Source organism: Grampus griseus (genome assembly GCF_964374135.1).
Source record: "Grampus griseus genome assembly, chromosome: 8".
NCBI lineage: Eukaryota > Metazoa > Chordata > Mammalia > Artiodactyla > Delphinidae > Grampus > Grampus griseus.
Window position 1 is genome coordinate 14,850,182 of NC_139002.1, and position 22,784 is coordinate 14,872,965.

The 22,784-nt window shown below is 41.8% G+C and overlaps 1 protein-coding gene across 2 annotated transcripts; it reads right to left on the reverse strand.

The window, feature by feature from the left end:
• Nucleotides 1-1,189: 1,189 nt before the first annotated feature.
• Nucleotides 1,190-22,365, reverse strand: ATP5MG (ATP synthase membrane subunit g). Of its 2 annotated transcripts, none has more exons than XM_082659923.1 (3): nucleotides 22,216-22,365; nucleotides 16,222-16,382; nucleotides 1,190-1,620 (listed from the first exon to the last, which is right to left on the reverse strand). In XM_082659923.1, the coding sequence occupies exons 1-3, from the start codon at nucleotides 22,265-22,267 to the stop codon at nucleotides 1,555-1,557; spliced, it is 279 nt and encodes a 92-aa protein (XP_082516049.1). In that variant the 5' UTR covers nucleotides 22,268-22,365; the 3' UTR covers nucleotides 1,190-1,554. The 2 variants fall into 2 exon arrangements, with proteins under 2 accessions (XP_082516049.1, XP_082516048.1); XM_082659922.1 differs by lacking the exon at nucleotides 1,190-1,620 and adding an exon at nucleotides 14,056-14,930.
• Between the last annotated feature and the right edge of the window lie 419 nt (nucleotides 22,366-22,784).

Sequence of the window (22,784 nt, forward strand, 5' to 3'; positions counted from 1 at the left end):
TGTAAGTGCGGTGGCCGGGGAGACATGAAGTCTGGAGTCGGACTGTATTTGGTTGAGGAGGACAGGGAGAGAGCAAGAAGCCAGTGGAGGCAACTTTGGAGAGGCTCAGCCATAAAGGGAAAGAGGACTTTAGCTTGGGCCCCTTAACATGTGGTTAAGAGTTTTAGCTATTTTTTGGTTATTATACAAGTCACATATGCGAGGTAAAATTTTCCAAATAGTAGGGAAGAATATAAAATAAAGAGTCTAAATATCCCTTCCTTCCCTCAAAAGATAATCACTATTAAGTTTGTTGTCTATTATTTCAGAATATAAACGCATTTATATTTATCTATCTATCTATCATCTATCTATATGGATGTACACACAGACACACACATACTTCTTTACTCAATGTGATTATACCATACAAACTACTATGCCTTATCCCTTAATCTTTTTCACTTAACAATATGTCCTGGAAGCCTTTCTGTACCTTTCTGACCTTATCTCCCGCCTCTCTCTCCCCAGTTCATTGTGCTCCTACCTCTTTGACCTCCTTGCAGTTCCTGGAACACACCTGCACACTCACACTTTAAGGCTTCTGCACTCACTGTTCCCTCTGCCTGGAATGTTCTTCCCCCAGATATCCTCTTGGCTCACTCTCTCACTTCCTCCAGATCTCTACTTCAACGTCACCTCCTCAGAGAGGCCACCACTGTCATTTGTGATACCTTACCCTGCTTCCGTTTTCCTTCATAGCACTTGTATCTGCATCTACGGACTTGTTTCATGTCAATCACCCCCACAAGGATATGCACTCCATGAAGGGAGGTACTTGGTCCACTTGGCCACTGAAGCCAGGCCCCAGTCCCTGCAGTGTGCTGTATCCAGAGGCTAGAACAGTACCTGACCTTAATAGCTCCTCAATAAAATAGGAAAATGCATATAGAGCTGGCATAGTATTGTATTAAGGATAACAACATAGTGTTTAAGAGTGCAAGCTCAAACTGTTTGGGTTCTAATCTTTATTTCTCAGTAGGTGGGTGCACTTGGGGCAAGTGAATCCATTTCCTCTCTGTAAAATGGGGCCATACTAGTGCCTAACTTCCTGTGTCATTGTGAGGTTTAATGTGTGAACATATGGAACATGCTTAGAACAGTAACAGCGCGTAGCCAACTGTTAATAAATGTTTTCATTGCAATGATTAGTAGTAATATTCTAGAAAGACAACATAGTAGCTTCAACCTCAGTGAGCTTCTGTCTTGTCTTTCTTCCATTCTTCCAGCCCTTCTTCACCTCTTTGATTCTTCTTGGCTGCTTTCTCTGTCCTTCACCCCTTGGACACTGATGCCTCCCGAGTGCTTTTCGTTTCTCACATTCTCTTAGAGTGAACTCATGGTTGTAACTACTACCCAGGCGGAAGAGTGCCTGAACTGCTGCCCCAAACCACACTGCTCCCCGGGGCCTGACTCTTGCATTCAGACAGCTTTGAGCATTTCCATTCTAATTACTTGTTAGGTTGTATGACTCACTGAAGTGTGGGTTCCTCAAGGGCAGGAATAGTTCCTCAGTTATCTTTGTCTCTGCTTCTCCAAGGGAGGTGCTCTTGGTAGGGACACTTTGTAGGTGCTCAGAGTCTAGTGAAGGGAAACAGACAGCAAATAAGTTACTATTATAAGTCAGCTGGTGACAAGTGCTATGTAGGTACGATGAAGAGGGTAGAGAGCTGGGAGAGGCTAAGGTGCAATTGTTTTTGAAGGCTGGCCAGGGGAGACCTTTGGGTTAAGGGGCTATTTGAACAGAGTGCTGAGGAAGTGAGAGAGTAAACCAAATGCAGATGGGCTGAGACAGAGTGTGTTTAGGGGACAACAAAGAGGCCAGTGTGGCTGCAGTCAGGTCAATGGCGGGAACAGTGGTAGAAATGTTTTGAGCCAAGCAATGGGGGAGGGGGTGCTTCAGCTCATACAGAGACTTAAAATGAGATGAAGAGCCACTGGAGGGTTCTGAATAGAAGACTGACAAAATACTTAATACTTGAAAGGATAACTTTGGCTGCTAGTATAAGAATAGATAATAGAGAGGCAAGGGTGAAGGTGGGGAGATCTGTTGGCAGGTGACTGCTGTGGTCCAGGTGAGAGATGAGGATGTCCTGGCCTTGGGTGGTAATGCGGAGGTGATGAGAAATGGACAGATTCAGGATATATTTTGAAGATAGAGTAAGGATTTGTTGATGTACTAAATGTAGGGAGAGAAAGAAAAGAGGCAAGGATGAATGGATAAGTAAATGAACAAGTTAATGGTATATATATAGTCATTACAGAGTGATACATTACAAGGGCTGCCTAGGTCAGAAAATAAATGAAAGGGAAAGTTAACAGAAGAAAGAGGATTCAAGATACACTCACATACTTCCATTCGCTTGAGAAGAAGGGTAATGAAAGATAGGTCAATAGCTTGAGAATGAATTAAAGGGAAGGTGGTGTTTTTGTTTGTTTTTAAGAGAGGGAGACTTGAGCCTATCTATAGCTTCAGGGAAAGTATCAATGAAAAAGGAAAGAAAAAATTGCTTAATGAAGATGCAGCCAAGTTTCTGAAAAGAATCATCTACCTTCAGAGCCTCCACTTCCTTCCCATTTTCCACATACTCTTCAAACACTATCATCCGGCCACCCACTACCCCGACTGAAACTGCTTCCACTAAAAAACTCCCATGACTTTCTAGTTGCTAAACCTAATGGAGACTTTTTAGTTCTTGTTATACCTAGTCTTTTTGCAGCATGGTTGAACTTCTGGAAGCTCTCTTCCCTTGGTTTCCATGACCCCACTCTCTCCTTCTTGCTTTTCTACCCACCTCTCTAATCTTTCTCAGATCCCTTCAGTGGCTTCTTTTCTGTGTCCATCCCTAAATGTTGATGTTTCTCAGAGTTATGTTCTTAATCCTCTTTTCTTTTCATTATTTCATTCATGTATTCAAATACTTACTGAGTGCTGACTATATACCAGGCACAGCTGTAGGTGCTGGGGATACAGCAATAAACAAAACCTACAGAAACACCTACTGTCCCCTCCTGGAGCTTTCCCATTCTTCTTAAGCAATCTCATCTCAGAAGCCAGGCCCCAGTCCCTGCAGTGTGCTTGTTACTTCCAAATTTACATCTTCAGCACTAACCGCTCTTTCCAATTTCAGACACACAGAACCAACACTTTGTTGGGCATCTTCACTTGTATGTCCTTAAACTAAATTCCTGTTTACACCAAAGTTTGCCTCTTTCTGTACAGCCTCCTCTAATTACACCACTGTGCACTTCCAATTGCTCATTTCTTTTCAGGATAACTGCTATAGTTCCCAGTCTAATCATCCTCTGATGGAAGACTGATCTTCCTAAAATGCAAATCTGACCATATTACTTCCATCCTTAAAATACTTTAATAATTCCTTATCATCTTGAAGATCCTGTGTTATTTGGTCTAACTCTCCCTCACCCCTTCCTCCAACACACATCTATTCCTTGTGTTCCTGCCTTATTAAATTTGAATTATCTCCTACGGTCCTGCTTTGGTGCATATGCTATTCCCTCTGTCTAAAAAGTCCTTCTTTCCCCTTTTGTTCTCTTAGCTAACTTCTAGACCCATCTCAGGCGCCAGCCCCTCTACCCCAGCATTCTTCAACCTCTCCTGTGTATACAGCCATAGCATAATATGCAGACTTCTCTTGTTGATCTTTACATGATGTATCATAATTGTGTGATTTGTAATTGTTTATTTTGCTACCCCTTCCCTTTGAGCCCTTTGAAGGTAGGATATGTGTCTTTTATTTTCAGTATCCCAAGCACTTAATATGCCCTATAACAAGAGTGTAATACATGTTTGTTGAACAAATAAATAAATGAACAAAGGAAAATGGGGAATGGGTAGGTGTCTTCAGATCACTGAAGAGTGGAAAGGCAGAGAAGCAAGAGCAAATGTAGAAGGATAATTTCGGAAAGAGTGTTCTAAATGTTTTCCTCTAGGACAGGAGAAAGGAGGGAAGAAATAGATCAGTTTGAGGTCGGGGAGGAAATTGAAGGAGTCCTTGCTAGATAGTTTCTATTTTTCCTTAATGTAATAGGTAAGGCACTCCTCTTTTCTCAAAGACTGTCATGTGAACGAAGGTGTATAATGGCTTCTTTGAATCTCAAATTCCATGCCTGCCAAACACTTGATTCTATATTCTTTATCCCATAAACCTTATCTCTTGTGAAACTTTAAGAGCCAAGGAGATCATATAATATAAGGCTTTGGGATCTTTAGATAAGTCAATGGACCTACTGATTCTCACTTAAATATGACTTTAAATCCATGTCGCTGAAAGCTGCTAAATTCCAAAGCCCTTCCCATTTTAACACTCCTTTTAATTACTTCTGTGTATTGTCAATGCTGCAGTTCCTAGAACTGGAAACATTTTGTTTGCCTCCAAATTACTTTGAAAAAATTCACTAGACCTAACATTACCAAATAAAAATAATTTTTTAAACTACAGACAGAAAAAGGGTAATACTGAGCAATGTTATCCTCCCACCGATATGTCTAGATTTTTTTGAGTCATGCTTAAAGTCTAACTAAATGGTCTGAAATTGGTTTAGGATTCCTTTCAGCCACCAATGCTAACTCACCTTAGGCTAATAAGACTAGAGTTCAGTTGGTCTAAATTAGAACAAATTTTTATCCATAGATGGGGTGGAAACTCTAGGTGAGGATTAAGGTCATGGCCAAGGTACAAGAGGAGGAGGAAGTCTGAGTTAATTATAACCTAGGTTCTTCAGTCTTAATTCCAGGAAGCTGTCCCTTAGCTAGATGGACAACTTGTTGATTGAGGAATATTCTCAGAGGAACTGGAAGCTACCAATTCCTGATTCTGAGATGAATTTCCACAAGTGAAGATGTTAGCATTGAAAGACTAGACTTTATGGTCACTTGAAGAAGCCTTTTGAGTAATAAGCATTTGGTTATTTTCTCTCCAGCAATCATGACTGGCCTGGAAGTTTTCCTAAAGGTTATCTTTTTCAAGGCTAGATGAATAAGCTTGTTTTGACATGTTTTTGAATCTATAATACAACGCATGCATTGTGTTTAGTTTATTCCTAGACTTAAAAAAACTCACTGTAGGGGCTTCCCTGGTGGCGCAGTGGTTGAGAATCTGCCTGCCGATGCAGGGGACACGGGTTCGAGCCCTGGTCTGGGAGGATCACACATGCCGCGGAGCAACTAGGCCCGTGAGCCACAACTACTGAGCCTGCGCGTCTGGAGCCTGTGCTCCGCAACAAGAGAGGCTGCCATAGTGAGAGGCCCGCGCACCGCGGTGAAGAGTGGCTCCCGCTTGCCACAACGAGAGAAAGCCGTCGCACAGAAACGAAGACGCAACACAGTAAAAATAAATAAATTAATAAACTCCTGCCCCCAACATCTTTAAAAAAAAAATACTGTATATCTTTTGGAAGATAATTGAAGTAAAAAACCAAACAAACAAAACCATGAGAGCATGGCCATCATTGCACAAGGCAGACCTCATAATCTGATACAAAAATGTAAGCCTAGGGCTTCCCTGGTGGCGCAGTGGTTGAGAGTCCGCCTGCCGATGCAGGGGACACGGGTTCGTGCCCCGGTCCGGGAAGATCCCACATGCCGCAGAGCGGCTGGGCCCGTGAGCCATGGCCGCTGAGCCTGTGCGTCCGGAGCCTGTGCTCCGCAACGGGAGAGGCCACAACAGTGACAGGCCTGCGTACCGCAAAAAAAAAAAAAAAAAAAAAAAAAGTAAACCTGTTTTAAAAGCTACGCTTATTAATGTCTCTAACAGGTGAAGTTACATGAGCTTCTGATACCAAGTTTAAAAACTGAGAATTTATTTTGAAACATTATGGGTAGAGACTAGGTTGTTAAAGGATCACTGGTTAACTTGACTTTTAAGATAATTAGGATTAGGGTTTAGCCTTTTCAGCCGCATTCTCTTCTCTGTTCTGAGTCCTCTCTATTAACATCTAGACAATCCTATTGCTTAAGACCCAGGAAAAATCATGGGACTCAGACACAAAGAATACGTTATGAATCATCACTTGCTCCTGCTAGAGTTGAAATGAAGTGTCTTACATGTGGGTTAGGTTAGAGTTCAGATGTAAGTTTCTGAATAAACACATAAAAAGCAAACCATCCCCCTTCCCCATTCCTGCCCCTAACGGTGCAATGACCAGGTTAAATATCCAAGCATATAGAGGATGTAGTTAGAGTTAGGAAACCAGGAATCAAGTCCTGCATTCCAGTCCTTGAACCCTGACTCACTCACCTCACCGCGAATGGTTCCACATCATTTCATTCTGCACTGAACAGTGAGGAGAGTAACATTTTGTTTCAAAACGTCTAAGCGGAGTGGCTTCTGCTAACCTGCACCAGGCCTTTGCCTTAGCTGAGACTGGCAATAAGGAAAACATGCAGCTACGGATACCATTTTAGGAGAAAAAAGAAAAAGGGTTTCGTTGCTGATGTGTTCTTTAGGTGGGCCTTTCCACAGACAACTTTGAGAGGCTTGCTACTCAGTGTTTAGAGGCAGCCTTCTTCTGGGATGGGTGGCTCGCGGTGGCAGGCGGTGGGGGGGTGGTGGTGTCAGATGGTGAAGGTAGAGCAAACAAACTCAAGGGTCTCAAATCCAGGGCCATTTGGCTTCAGTGTTTACCCTTAGTGCAGTGGGGGTGAAATTTGGAGCCTGCACAGAAGTGGAAATCAGTTTCCCTAATGTAGCAGTAACGTGGGTATCACATAATAAAGCATTCTTCTGCTCTCAATATTCAAGGCAGATGAAACCATAACAGAATTCAAAGTAAAGCAGGGACTTCCCTGGTGGCGCAGTGGATAAGACTCAACACTGGCAATGCAGAGGACCCAGGTTCAATCCCTGGTCGGGGAACTAGATCCCACGTGTAGGCTGCAACTAAGAGCTTGCATGCCACAACTAAGGAGCCCACGTGCTGCAGCTAAGACCCAGTGCAACTAACTAAATATTAAAAAACAAACAAAGCAAAGTAATGATGATCAAAATATCACTCCTGACAATATTTATTTGGCTCACATTACTTTAAAAAAACTCCCCAAAACAACAATCCTGGGCTTACATGGTTTTCTTTCCATTACTCCACCTGAAGGTCATCAAAAGTGGTAATCACTTTAAAAAAAAGTGGTAATCACTTTTCTACCATCATGTTAGAATTCACTGTTATCTCAGAACTATAGTTATTCACTTGTTCTATTAACTTCCCTAAACTCTTGAGACCCAAAGTGAGATGACATCAAGGTAAAAATGCAGGCAATCCTTAGGGGAAACAATAGCTATTTTAACAAGTAGTCTATAATTCAAAACCACACAACAGTGTTTGAATTGCTTTTGGATTTGACAACACTGGAATGCATTAAAACTTCGAGGCTCTAAAGATAACCTTTTTTACTTTGTGCAAGAAGTACAACATATAATTCTTATAAAAAAATTCTTATAAAAATTCATATAATTCTTATAAGAATTCTTTTTATAATTCTTATAAAAAATTTATATAATTCTTATATAAATTCATATCTATTTACAATAGCCAGGACATGGAAGCAACCTAAGTGTTCATCCACAGATGAATGGATAAAGATGTGGCACACATATACAATGGAATATTACTCAGCCATAAAAAGAAACGAAATTAAGTTATTTGTAGTGAGGTGGGTGGACCTAGAGTCAAAGTGAAGTAAATCAGAAAGAGAAAAACAAATGCTGTATGCTAACACATATATGTGGAATCTAAAAAAAAAAATGGTTCTGAAGAACCTTGGGGGCAGGACAGGAATAAAGACGCAGACGCAGATGTAGAGAAGGGACTTGAGGACATGGTGAGGGGGAAGGGTAAGCTGGGACGAAGTGAAAGAGTGGCATGGACTTATATATACTACCAAATGTAAAATAGATAGCTAGTGGGAAGCATAGCATAGGGTGATCAGCTCGGTGCTTTGTGACCACCTAGAGTGGTGGGATAGGGAGGGTGGGAGGGAGACACAAGAGGGAGGAGATATGGGGATATATGTAAATGTATAGCTGATTCACTTTGTTATAAAGCAGAAACTAACACACCATTGTAAAGCAATTATACTCCAATAAAAATGTTAAAAAAAAAATCCACCCATAGGCTGCATGTGTAAATCCTATGAGGAATAGCGTGGTGCTATAAACTTATATATGATGTGCTTCTTTCATCTCTCTGAAGGGTATAATTCCTGAAAGGCAGGTGTGGCAAAGAAAGAGGAAGCTAAGATGATCAGTTCCTAAGGGATTTCTGGGATTTTCAGATTTCAGGCTAGGTCTTCTGTCAAGGATCTTCTGCTGCCCACCCTCTCATTCTTCCCTCCTAGGCCTTATGTGAAGGTAGCACTGCACTAACCTTGCTTAGTAGAGAAGGGCTGATAATCAGGGATCGAGATCTCTGAGTTTCAGAGTTAGAGGTTGAGATGCAGGAGTGACTCAGCTGGCATCAGCTTTGTAGCAGTCTCAGACTGCAGGCCTTCAGGAAATGAGTCCCCTAGGCCTGCATCTCCCTCTGTGGCAAACTGCCACTAAACTCTGTTTTATCAACCTAGCACCAAACACGGTAAGCTAGAGTTGGCTGTTTTACTGTTTGAAAACCTACTATAGACAAGTCAGATATATAATGGGATAGGCTAGGATTACAAAGGTGAATTAGATACTGTACCTTCCTTAAAAAGCTTAGCAAGGGGAATAAACAAATGTAAAGGTGTCATTAGGGTACAGTGATGTGTGCTAGAAGAGGCCCAACAGGAGGGGAAAGGGAAGCGTTTGGGAAAATCAGAAAAGACTTCTCAAAGTGGAACAGAGATGTACAGGTAGAAAGAGACAGGGTAAAGGCCGAGAGAACAGCATTTATAAAGGTATAGATTCATTAATGGATAAATTAATTTATTCATCATATCTGTATTGAGTGATTATGTGCTTGGAGCTTGGGATAGTATCAGTGAACAAAATAGATTTTTAAACATTTCTGCCTTTGTGGGGCTTGCATTTATTTTAGCAAGGTAAAACAATAAACATAATAATCCAGTAAATCATGTGGAATATTAGAAGTTGAAATTTTTGGATAAAAAAGCAGGCTAGGAGAAAAGAGTATTTGGAGGAAGGTTTCTTGCAATTATAATTAGGATGTTCGGGGAAGCCCACACTGAAAATACTGAATGAGGTGAGGGAGCCAGCCCTGGGAAGATCTTGGGGTAGAGTATTCCAAACTGCGGAACCAGTCAGTGCTAAGGCAGGAGTTGCCTGGTGAGTTTGAGAAACAGCAAGGGGGCCAGTGGGGCAGGGTGAGAAAGGGTAGAGGGGGATGAAGTCGGAGATATAATGGAAAGCCAGATCTTGTTGGGTGGGCCTTGTGGCCCACAGTAAGGACTTTAGCTTCAAATCTGAGTGAGGCGGGAGCCATTGAGGGTTCTGAGCAGAGGAGTGACATGGTTATGACTTACACTTTGATACAATCACTCTGCCTGATGTAAATAGACTGTAGACAGGCAAGCTTGCCAGCAGGAGGCCATTTAAGAGGGCATTTCAGCAATCCCAGTGAGAGATGATAGCGCCTTGGTGTTAGTGGTGGAGGTGGTAAGAAATAGACATATTTTGAAGGTAGAACCAATAGGACTTTTTGAAGGATTGATATAGAACATGAAAGACAGGGAGTCAAGGATGACTCCAAAGGTTTTTAGCCTGAGCAACTGGAAGGATAGAGTTGCCATCAGCTGAGAGGGAGAAAACTATGGAACAGGTTTGGGATGGGGGTGGGGAAGGAAATCAGGAGTTCACTTTGGATATACTAAGTTTGAGATGTCTATTAAACACCCAAGTGGAGGTGTAGTGGTATATAAGCCTAGAGTTCAGAGGAGAGGTAGGGACTACAGCTATAAATTTGAGAGTCATCAGTTAAGAGGCGTCATTTAAACAGGAGACTGGAGGAGATCTCCAGTGGAATGATGAGAGAGAGAGGGAGAAAGAGAGCAAGAGAGCTGAGCCTTATGTTTGGGATATTCCAAAGACAGGCTGCCAGGGAAAGGAGGAAACAGAAAAGGAAACTGAGAAGTGAACAAAAGGTAAGGAAGAAGTAAGGCCAAAGGAAAGTTCTGGAAGTCAAGTCTATCAGAAAGTGCATCAAGCAGGAGGAAAGAGTCAGCTGAGTCAAATATTGCTGAAAGAGCAAGTAAAATGAAGATTGAGAAGTGACCCATTTAAAGTGTCAGAGAGCAGTTTCAGTGGAGTGGTAGGAATGAACGCTGGATTGGAATGGGTTGAAGGGAGAACAGGATTTGGAGACACTGAATATCGGTAACTTTCAAAAAATATTTTATTTATTTATTTAGGCTGCACCAGGTCTTAGTTGCTGCATGCGGGATCTTCGCTGTGGCATGTGGGATCTTTAGTTGCAGCATGAGGGATCTTTAGTTGTGGCATGTGGGATCTAGTTCCCGACCAGGGATCAAACCCGGGCCCCCTGCATTGGGAGCGTGGAGTCTTAACCACTGGACCACCAGGGAAGGCCCTGAATATTGACAACTTTTGAGGTGTTTTGGTGCAAAAGGGGGCTAATTTTGTAAAAGACGGGATGTGTATACACTCACAGGAACAACAGACAAAACAACAGGAAAAGGGGAGAAATGATAGCACAAAGACATTGAATGGAGGGATTGGCTTTAAAAAGGAGCATGAATTGGGAATTCCCTGGTGGTCCGACGGTTAGGACTCTGCACTTTCACTGCCGAGGGGCTGAGTCCGATCCCTGGTCAGGGAACTAAGATCCCACAAGCCGCAGGGCCAAAACAAACAAAAGGAAAGAGAAAAAAAAAAAAGGCACATGAACTATCTAGTATAGGCAAGGTGGAGAATATTTATGGGTGCAGACAGTTTGTGAGAATGATGCTGTGGGAGCCCATGGAAGTTCTCCAATTGCTTTAGTTTTCTTAGTTAAGTAGTAAGCAAGGTCACCTGCTCACAGAAATAATCGTGGCCCAAGGAAACACAGTGTGGTTGTCAGGTAGTACTAGGTACCATCTGAAGATTCTGATCATGAATATAAAGTGAGATTAGCCACCTTGGCTGTTTCCCCCAGCTACATTCAGCTACACGGGTGCAAGTACAGACTGCACAGACTTAGCCGAGGATGTGGTTTTCGCAAATGAGGACAACAAAATGAGTGAGAGGTAAAGAAGTTCAGGGTTTATTCAAAAGAGTGATCCCGATTGACCATGGAATATAAATAAGCCGGGAGAAGAGGGGACATCGAGGTGGTGAAGGAGATGGCAGCATCAATTTATTGATGGTCATGGTGACTCCAAATTAATATAGCTGGGATATTACAGGGAATGGGCTGGAAAGATTATAGGTGGTCAGAGAGAGGGATGCGTGAAACTGAAACTATGGAGTGGCTGAAATTCCTTGGTAACGACAGGAATGAATGCCCAGGGAAGGTGCGACATAATCATTGGACTTTTTAAGGGAACTGAGCCCAGTCTGTTGGAAGGACAATTTATGTCAATAGTTCTCAAACTTTAGCATGCATCAGAATTAAACGGAGAGCCAATTCAAACAGAGATTGCCAGATCCCACCCCCCGTTCCTAGGTAGAACCTGAGAATTTTCATTACTAAGTTTCCTTACTTTGAAAACTACTGATCCACGTGTATGTTGAAATGGCCAAGAATTAAGACGGAACCCGTTTTGTAGACTGACAGAAAGCCAGGAGAAAAAATATTTATCAAGAAATAAAGAAGAGTGGCCTGGTGACTGGTAAAAAACTGCAACCATCAGGGGCAGTGGGTACATAATCTGAAAACTAGATTTAAAGCTTTTGAGTTTTTACGGGGACTGGTTAGAAGCTGTGTGGCTGAAACCCTGGTTGGTAGCAAAATGTGATTACACCAAGGCTGAAGGCATGTTGTCAAGGGCCTTGCATGTATTTATCAGTATTTTAATAATATCGGGGCCTTTCATTTGGTAAGCAGGCCTACTGTTAAGTTCCCTGGTAAGGCAATCTCTGGTGGAATTGCTACTGTATTTATCTCAAGAGTCATCCTGATCATACCAATTCGTATTCCAGTAGAAATGAAAACCATATTAATTAGGAAATACTTAAGTCTCACAAAGCTAGATATCACTTTATATAAGATTAGGTAGGCTGACATCTGATTTGCCAAGAAAGCTTAAACAGCTTGACAGTAGGGCAAAGGACTGAGGATATACAGAAAGCACTGCAGAATGGAACCAAGAAAAACGTGAGGGAGTCTACAAGGAGTGAAGGCAGGGCAGAGGCTACACATGGGATCACGACCTGGGCCCAACTTGCGATTCTACGGATTACTCATGGGATCCTAGCCAAATCACTGAGTGTTTCTGCAGCTTAGTTCCTGACTTCTTAACACATTACTGACCAGGGGATTTTTTGCAGAAACTAACTCCTGTGGCTGTAGTATGCCTCTGACCAAAAATGTCTTAAGTGGGTCTATCATTTGTGCCACATGCCTCAGAGGGAAGTTGAGCGCTAAATGAGATAGTGAAAATGTAAAGTGCTAAACAAACATGAGATGTTAAAAAAGTAAATTATATTGAGCTATCCTTAGAAATCAGGGCAGAATATGTACTTAGGTATATAAAAGATAAGTGGAAAAGAAAAAAGAAGCTTATCCAAGGAGAGTAATGCTGAGGCATATACAACAGAGGATTAAGTATGCAACGTGGACAGAATCACATTCAATGTGGTCTTGAAATGCAAGCCTCAGGAAGGCTTTGCTGTTATTGACAATTTATGTATAATAACTTTAAGACCACATGCACCCCATGCATATTTCTACCCTAGCTTTTGTTAATGGATTTGAAATTGCCCGCTGCTGCTAGACTATACAAAGCGAAGGCAGGGATTGTGCCTTGTCTAAGTCCTTCAATGGGTTTCCATTCACAAGCCACATGGTACTCTAGCTGCATGCTTAGTTACCCGTCTCACCAGATCAAGCTCTGTGAAACAGGTAACAGTCTTGTTCATGAATGTTTCTACCATTTAGCATACCTGGATTTAGAAGGTGCACCAAAAATATCTGACTTCAAACTTAACTTCACTTATGTTGCTAGTGGCAAACACCTGGCACGCAAAAATTCAGTGAAAGACAGTCTGAACAGTTCTCTGCTAGGAGGCAAGACATTTGGGGTTTAGGAGGACAAAAAGTAACAGGCCTGCAGAAGTCAAGTGGCCGCTTCAGAGTCCACTGCTATTTTAACCAAGGAAATTCGGTACATACACTATTAGCCACCCTACACCAGAGGTGTGCCATATGGCAAAGGAGGAGGGAGTAGCAGTGGAGTGAGTAGTAAACATTTATTTTGAGGACTTTCTGTTGTGACCATGTAGTTAAAGTAAAATCACATTACATATCATGAATCAACTTGGCCTCTGTAGGTTCTTACTAGTGCTATCTCATACCTTTAAATTTTTTAAAAATTAATTGCACTGCTCACTCACATATGCAATAGAAAAATTCATGAAAATCACCATTATTGTAGTAGTGTCTTTTCTGTCTGTTGCTATGCATATTTTAAGTTACTGAATGCCTTCTGAAAAGAGGTAGTTTCAGTTTTGACCACCTGCAGTAAGTTAGGCATTACTTCAAAGTTCAGAGAGTAGCAGTCTCTCCTTGGTGAGTTCTTGCCTATCACAAAGAAAAGCTGTGCCCTTTATTGGCTAAAGCAGCAGTGTTCAAAACCAGCTGGTAAATTTGGGATTGACTGGATAAAGGTTCAATACTATTAAAGGATTAATACTATATTGTGAGCCATGATGCTTTTCCAATATGCAATCATCTTTTGCTTATCATCAGCTGGGATTCCATGTTGTGCAGTGGCTGCAAAGAGAGTTACAACAGATTTAGAAACATACCAACGAGACATTCATAGACGGTAAGAACCCCAGGAAAGGCCAATGAATGATTTAAGTCGCTCCCAAATCCTCAATAAAGTGGCTCAAGATGACAGACTGATACCAATCACTTGTATTTATTTCAGGACATAATATATTATTTTGACCCATGGACGATACTAAACTATAATCCTGTTAAATATCTATAGGATATTTTATTTTTGTAAAGGTAGGTCTTTAAAAAAAAAAGACAGGTTAATAACATATCAAAATTAAACTGAAAACATAGGTCATTGCTTTCATTCTCTGTCCTAGTGTTAAAGATGTTACAAAGACACACAGAATATCACCCAGCTGGTCTCTTTTGGGGAAGCTATATTCAAATTGACAAAAAGTACCCCTACATTTACAGACACAGCTGTTGTCAAAGGGGTCTTTCTCTGATTTTAGCAAAGAAAAACAGTCCAAATTGTATTCTTTATACTAGGTGATTTAACTAGTATATACCATGTTTGGCACACAGTATTATTTTTCTCCTACTGGAACAAGTTCTTGTTTTCTCAAAGCCTTTCCGCAACTTTTCTAAAATTAAGCTTAAATATCATTTATTTCAAGACTTCAAAGTAAAATGCTATCCTCATATATACATGTACCAGGTTGGTATATTCATATCTATCCTTTCCAATTTCAGGCTAAGCAAAGACATGCATTTAGAGCTGTATTAATGTATTAAAGCAAAAGACAACCCAACTTAATATCAAGAGAAATTGTGACCTTCCATGTAGTGCTTGACAGAGAAAACACTGATTTTGACACATTGTCTTATTTTATTCAAATAGCAGTCTGCTCACACATGGTCCAAGAACACCCAAATAATAAAGCAAAGACTGGTCTTCAAACATTATAGCCAATGATGCCACGCTTGCCTATGATCTCGCCAACATAAAACCACATCCACACCTCAGTGGCCACCAAACCATTCAGTAGAGCTTCCTGAAAAAAGAAGCACAAATTTTAATGTACATTTTTTCTTATATATTTAAAACTATTCTTTTCCAGGATTAAGTGACAGAGAATATAAGGATGCTATTCAAATTAAAGGGGAGTTTTAGTCAAAGTCAAGAATTACTGATGTTAACTTTAACTGCTGAGAACCTTTGAACTTTCAATTATGTAAGGTAAGTAGGCCAGAGCTTATAAATTCTTTCAAAGCATTCTTTAAAGACCTGAACTGACTTAACCCTTTCATTATTAGTTTATGAGACACTTTATGAGCCCTAAAACAACCCACATCCTGGAAATAGCTGCCACATTTAGACAGGGCATCCATATGAAAGGATGGCTACAGGAAGGCAAGTCTCTGAACAGACATTTCTGTCTGGCCAAAGAAAATCTGTTGAAAGTTGAAGGGCTCTATCATTCCCTTTAGACATAATTTTTATTCATTTATTATTTGGTTTAATTCTTTCCAAGTATTCAGTAATTAGTTTCACAGATCAATGTTTTATTGCCCTAAAAAGTACACACACACAGTTCCAGAAAACGGCGTTCACACAAGCACAAATATGGATCTTGAAACTCCAGTTGAAAAAAATACCTTTCCACAACAAAACTGGGCCTTTTCCTTTTAGCACCTGGAAGTGAATTTGTTCCAATTCTTTTTCCTTTTTTTTTTGGATGTGCTGAGCGGCATGTGGGATCTTAGTTCCCTGACCAGGGACAGAACCTGTGCCCCCTGCACTGGGAGCACAGAGGAGTCTTAACCACTGGACCACCAGGGAAGTCCTCAAGTTCCAATTCTTTAGAATTCTTAAGTTTTTAGATTTTATCTCCACCCTTCACATCATATTATATGCTTCTAGGTTTTGGTATTTTTACCCTCCATGAGTGTTAGCTGCTTGACTGTGATATAGACCAAGAGCTTTTAGCCAAATCGGGGATAGTTTTAGGACTACAGACAAAAAAAGTACAGAATCAGCAAAGCAAGCCATTCTATTTAGTACACTAAACAAATAGGAAAGGAAAAAAAAAAGCTGCCCAGTAAAAGTGATCACTTCTTTGTTATAAGATTAATAGGAAACTAAGACATAAAACAGCCCAATTATTTCAACCCAGATGACAAAATTACAAAGTATCTTTCTCCACAGTCAAAAAAGAGATTATCTCTCATTATGTTCGTTTCAGCCTCACTGAAAAATACATATATTAATCAAAACAATCAGAAAAATCCCAAGGGGAGACATTTTCTTTTATGCACATACGTTTTCATTTAGCCCATAGTTACCTTAACTGTAAGCTGTTTGAAGCTACCAGTTTGAGCACTATTGATAATTTTTTTCAAGCTCTGAATAGCTGTAGGGATCTCAGCAGGGGTTGGAGGAACCAGCTCAACCTTGGCATAGTGCCAAAATGTGGCCAATCGAGGCTTCGAGTAAGTCACAGCAGCTGGAAAACAAAACAAAACAAAAAACCAGGATGAACTCACTAGAGACCGAAAGAAGCAGATGTGTGGGCTGGACACAAATATTTATTCATGCATCACATTCATTCAATGCTTGTACCAAATGTGCACCCGGTGTGAAAAGTCAAAGCTGCTCCCTGGAAACCAGAGGCTTTTAAAGATGCAGAACACCTGTGTCACAGGACCGTTCAATCAGGCAGGAAGCTATAAGCACATTCAATTATGCCAGGACTTCACTAGTGGCCAGTACCAGAGTACTAGTACTTCATTTATGAATGGCAAATCTAGTTAACTATAAAGTTACCAGAAATTGTGTTCAAAAACAAGAAAACAGCAGCAATGTAATCATATTGTCTTGTAGAGACCAAAAAATTTGGAGGGAAGAGGTGCAGAAGGGGAGGGAAGGAGCTCTGTAGAATGGCATCCTTAAGAATAAGATTAAAACTTGTCACTATATTGGCCACAAATCCAGATAGAATTATACCAATTAGTACCCATTTCTGGTATCCTCATCAATATGTGCTGGATTAACAAAAGCACAGCTGCTCCTCCTTCAAAATACCACAAATAATAAAAATAAAGCCTACATGTATTGTTAAGAGCAGCCAAAACTTAACTGTTATTAAGCTGAAATTCCTCAAGGTATTTACTATTTCAGGAAAAAAAATTTTTAACGACCAGGGTAGATGTGAGACTATGGTAGTGATTTCAGCAAAAGAAAAGGTATTTTATATAAAAAATTACAAGACAGCATGACAAAAACAGCACAAATACATGAACATCCATAAAGTGTCTACTTCTTAAAGACAGATAACCCAAAGCTCCTGGTACTTTCCCTATTATTAACTGCCTGTATTTAGGTATTTCACTACTCTTAAAGTTAGTATCGCCATCATCCTCTGGCTTAGGGCCATGGGTAAATCTTTAAGCAGACCCAAAGCTCTACCAGATAGTTCTAAATAGAACTGCCAACGCCTGTAAGACGGCGCCATCAAAGAGAACAAAGTCTTGTTTAACAGTCAACAGACTTTAAAATTATCTTCAAGATACAGATATGTTATTCTTTATAAACAAACAAATCAGTACAATGTACACAAACACTGTACTTTAGTTGGTAAATTTGTTTCTCAGGGAGTTTAGGTTAAAAAGTTTGAAACTGCTTTACATGTATACAAGGGATGAAGAAAATATAAGTAAATGAATGGTGGATGATGGGAGCCAGGTTTCTCACTGTAAGAGAGGGAAGTTATAGATGTGGAAGAAAAGAACAAACCTTGTGGTACTGGATTAGAGTTGGAGACATTCATTATGAACCCATGTTTAGTTTTATATACAGATTGATCAATAAGAAACAACTATAGTTGACCTTTGAACTGCACAGGTCCACTTATATGTGGAGGTTTTTCAATAAATATGTACTATGGTACTTCACGATCTGAGGCTGGTTGCATGCGTGGACGTGGAACTGTGGATATGGAGGGCCAACTGTAAAGTTATATTTGGATTTTCAACTGCATGGGGATCAGCGTCCTTAATCCCCACATTGTCCAATGGTCGTGTGTGTGTGTGTGTGTGTGTGTGTGTGTGTGTGTGTGTGTGTGTACACACACCCATGGGTGAATATACAGATGGTCCCCAATTTTTTTTTTTTTTTGGCGGTGCGCGGGCCTCTCACTGTTGTGGCCTCTCCCGTTGCGGAGCACAGGCTCCAGACGCGCAGGCTCAGCGGCCATGGCTCACGGGCCCAGCCGCTCCACGGCATGTGGGATCTTCCCGGACCGGGGCACGAACCCACGTCCCCTGCATCAGCAGGCAGACTCTCAACCACTGCACCACCAGGGAAGCCCTATGGTCCCCAATTTTTGATGGTTCAACTTATAATTTTTCAACTTTACAGTGTGAAAGTGACATACATTCAATAAAAATGATACTTTGAACTTTGATCTTTTCCCAGGCTAGCGACAGTGGGTACCATACTTTTTTGTAATGCTAGGCAGTGCCAGCAAGCTGCAGTTGGTCTATCATGTGATATGAGGGTAAACAACCAACACACAACCATTCTGTTTTTCACTTTCAGTACAGTACTCAATAAATTACGTGAGCTATTCAACACTGTTTTCTAAAATAGGCTTTGTGGTAGGTGATTCTGCCCGACCGTAGGCTAATGTAAGTATTCTGAGCACGATTAAGGTAGGCTAGGCTAAGTTATGATGTTGGTAGGCTAGGTGTAATAAATGCATTTTCGACTTACAATATTCTCAACTTGTGATAGGTTTACTGGTACGTAATTTTATTCTAAGTAGAGGAATACCTATACGCACACACCTCCTTGTCCACTGAGAGGGCCTAGAGGCAATGATATTCTAGTACAACAGTCTCCCCATATCTGATTTTGCTTTCCATAGTTTCAGTTACCTGCAGTCAACCACTGTCCGAAAATATTAAATGGAAAATTCCAGAACTAAACAATCCGTAAGTTTTAAATTGTGTGCCTTTCTGAGTAGTGTGATGAAATTTCGTGCTGTCCCTGTTCCATCCGAATGCTGTGTCACAATGCCTACATCATCTGCCCCACCTTATCCTATCATGTAGGCATTATAACATCTCACTCATCAGAAGGGTGAGTACAGTACAATAAGATATTCTGAGAGAGCCCCCCTCACATAACTTTTACTGCAGTATTTTAATTGTTCTGTTTTATTAGTTATTGTCGTTAATCTTTTACTGTGCCTAATTTTTTTTTTTTTTTTTTTGCGGTACGCGGGCCTCTCACTGTTGTGGCCTCTCCCGTTGCGGAGCACAGGCTCCGGACGCGCAGGCTCAGCGGTCATGGCTCACGGGCGTAGCCGCTCCGCGGCATGTGGGATCTTCCTGGACCGGGGCACGAACCCACGTCCCCTGCATTGGCAGGCGGACTCTCAACCACTGCACCACCAGGGAAGCCCACTGTGCCTAATCTATAGATTAAACTTTATCATAGGTATGTATGTATAGGAAAAAAACAGCATATATAGGATTCAGTACTATCTGTGGTTTCAGGCATCCACTGGAGGTCTTGGAACTTACGTTCCATGAATAAGGGGTGACTAGCATAGTCTAGTGGCAAGGAACATATCCAGTACCTAGATCTTAGTTTCAAAATACAATTGTCCAATAAAAGGAACTAGGGTTCCTTGGAGAAATGGCTAATTCTAAGGCTGGGGCAGAGGATACATAAGATGAAACTGGAGAATTCCCTGGCGGTCCAGTGGTTAGGACTCAGCGTTTTCGCTGCCGGGGCCCGGGGTTCAATCCCTGGTCAGGGAACTAAGATCCTGCAAGCCATGTGGCATGGCAGGGGAAGAAAAAAAAAAGTCTGAAGCATCTTGTAGTACCAGAAAGTAAAGGGGAATGTCGAAGGGACAGAGGTGCCAAAGTGACAGTTCTCAATGACCAAAGCTGGAACAATGTGAGCAACAAAATAAATAACATACTACTGTACTACTGGAGGTACAAAGTTTGAAATGAATGTACGTGAGTCCATACAATAAATGACTGAATAAAAAAATGGGGAAGAAGAGACAAATCTTTCTCACAGAAGAATTCTATTTAAATATATGTAAATATTCCCTCTTACAGGAGATAAGAATCCTGCCCCTGCCTCCCCCAATTTAGTTACTTGCTTCTAAAGAATACAGTATGGAAAGGAAAAAACAGTAACTTTAGGAGAAACCTAGAGAAACTACCTTAACCAAGTGATGAAAGCTAACTTCACTAGTGATGTTATATGGATATCACTTACATCATGATATGTGATTAGGGGACTTCACTTTTGTGGTATTCTTTCTCAAAATCCATAGCTCCAGGGACTTCCCTGGCGGTCCAGTGGTTAAGACCCTGCACTTGCACTGCAGGGGGCACGGGTTCAAACCCCCATGCCGCTAGGTGCGGCCAAAGAAAAAAAAAAGAAAAAAAAACAACAGCCCCATAGCTCCAGACTAATCATGACAAAGGCACCAGACAAATTCAAAATGGGGAACATCTAAAGGATACCTAGACAGATACCTACACAGACATCTTGAGACTGTCAAGGTCATGAAAGGTAAGGAAAGGTTGGGAAACTGTCACACAGGAGACTAGAGAGATAGACAACTCATTGCACTGTGGTACCCTGGATTGGTTCCTGGAACAGACAGAGATTAACTCAAAAAGCTGGTGAAATCCAAATAAAGTCTCAAGTTTAGTTAATAGGAAAAAAAACAAAAACCAAAAAAAACCCCAGACTCTATGACCTTTCCGAGGAAGTTTGATGAATTAAAATTACTTATTTCTGTAAGTGTCTTTGTCCTCCAGGAGAATTAACAGATACAGTTAGCAATATTTTAGATATTTAACATTAACATTTAATACACCGAGTTAAGCTACGAAGCAAAATACAGCTCCATTTTAACATTCTGGCCCCAGTTGAGTTCTCCTTTCTGAGTACTTCTGGAAGAATAACAACCTGTATCTTTTAATTATTCATAGTAGCAGAGGAAATGGTTGATATATTTCATAATTATTTTCACATTACTTTTCTTTTTGTAAATTATCATTAAAATTAGTTTGCAATTCCCCAAGATGCACCACCGAAAAGATGTGAAAGCCCTGGTAGGAGAAAAAAAATCCACCTGAAATTTAAAAAAATTTGCCTCAAATCATCCACAAAGTCCAAATAATCAAGCCACTATTCCTTCTCCTTGCATTATGTAAAAATGTAGAGCTTTATCTTAGTCAAGCTGTAAACTTAAGTTCTTTGGTAAAGTGTGTAAACTTATAATAGTAGTGGACTGTGGGGTTCTGTAGGAGAAGAGGATCAAGTATTTAAAGTATCTGACACTGTCAGGCATTTAGTAACTCATTGTTCGACTGCTGATGGAGAAAAGGGAGGAGACAACGAACAAAATTTGAGCGAAAGCCGTTCAGAGACCTGCGCTTCAACCACTTACTAGAATATAGCACATCTAGCGAAGAAGCTTCCGTCTACTTAACTGATCTCACTATGGGGATAAAATGAATAGCTTGCTACAGGAGACAAATGAAATATTTACTGACATAAGATTACTACCCTGGGCTGTGACTACTCAGGGTTGTTCTGAAATGCAGCGTTCTACCAGTAAGGATACATCCAGCTTTTTCGAACAGAAAATCCCCACGAACGCTAACGTATAGTAATAAACATTGCTGCTTACCAATATCCCTTCCTATGCTTACCGGGGCAGGAATATTCGTTCGTAAAGCTTAATTTCACCTAAAAATTCCCTTAGATTAAAGGCGAAGTATCTCAGGATCTGGCCAGGACAAAATACAAAGGCAACGTTCCAAAGGTCACCCACCCTTAAAAATTCTGCAGACTTTCACATACTCCACTGAGAAGCAGACAAGCTGATGCGGCCGCATTTCTGTGCTTTCATGTACCTCTGCCTGCCGTCTCCCACGCTCTCCTAGCGGAGCCATCCCCTCTCTATTCCTCCTCCTGGAGGTCGAAGGGCGTCATGGCGGCGGCTGCCGGGCAACCCCGGCTGCCTACACACTCCCTCCACTCGCTGTTGCGGTCAGAATTCAGAATCTCTAGATTGTAGACAGAACCCAAGCCGCAGGCCTGGCCAGCGAAAAGCTAGAGAAGAGCCGCCAATCCGCCTCCTGCCCCCCCCCCCACCCCGCCTCCACGTTCAGGCCGTGCCCGCCGCGGCTCCCGCCGGCCGCTCGGGTGACCGCCTCCCGCGTCCTCCCCTCGGGCCCTCGCAGGCCTTTCCGCCCGCCCGGCTACCCGCGTAGCCGGGCTGATGCCGCGCTCACCGCTGACCAGCGCCGGGGCCTTCTCCGCGAGGTTACGGACAAACTGGGCCATGGTTCTAGGACGGAAAGCCCGTCGCGCCGACCGGCCGGCTGAATGTCACCCTCCCGGAAGGACCTGCCGCAGGACCCCGTTCCGCTTCCAAGGTCAGGCCTCTCCTTTCCGCGCCGGTCCAAGATATTTAGGTGTCCTAGTATTTTTCCGGAATTCAGTGGGCCAATTCATTTTCTTCAGTCACAGATGAGAAAGTGGGTACGAGAAGATGAGACCAGAGATCACGTAAAATACAACGGAATTCCGCAGAGAAACAGGCATTTCTTGGGGCAGCCGCTCAGGGAAGTCCGAAAGGCCGGCGCGAGGAGGGATGGCGCATGCGCTCTGCGGTGGCGCAGACCTCCACTTTTTTATTTTTTGCGCAGGGTGATTTTGCAGCTTTTCAGAGAGAACGAGGCAAGTTAGGGCTGGAAGGCACCGCTGCGACTTTTCTAGGCCAACATGATCGCCTTACAAAGGCAGAGAGGGTGGGTCCTAGGCCAAACACGGACAGTTAGGTGTAATCCTGGTCTCCCCC

Bases quoted from the DNA above. Each gene is read 5' to 3' on its own strand.
- ATP5MG (XM_082659922.1), bottom strand. From the start codon at position 22,267: ATGGCCCAGTTTGTCCGTAACCTCGCGGAGAAGGCCCCGGCGCTGGTC. The intron at 16,383-22,215 runs GTGAGCGCGGCA...TTTGTTTTCCAG, and splicing joins GGCCCCGGCGCTGGTCAGCG to CTGCTGTGACTTACTCGAAG. The intron at 14,931-16,221 runs GTAACTATGGGC...TTCTTTTTTCAG, and splicing joins TCAAACAGCTTACAGTTAAG to GAAGCTCTACTGAATGGTTT.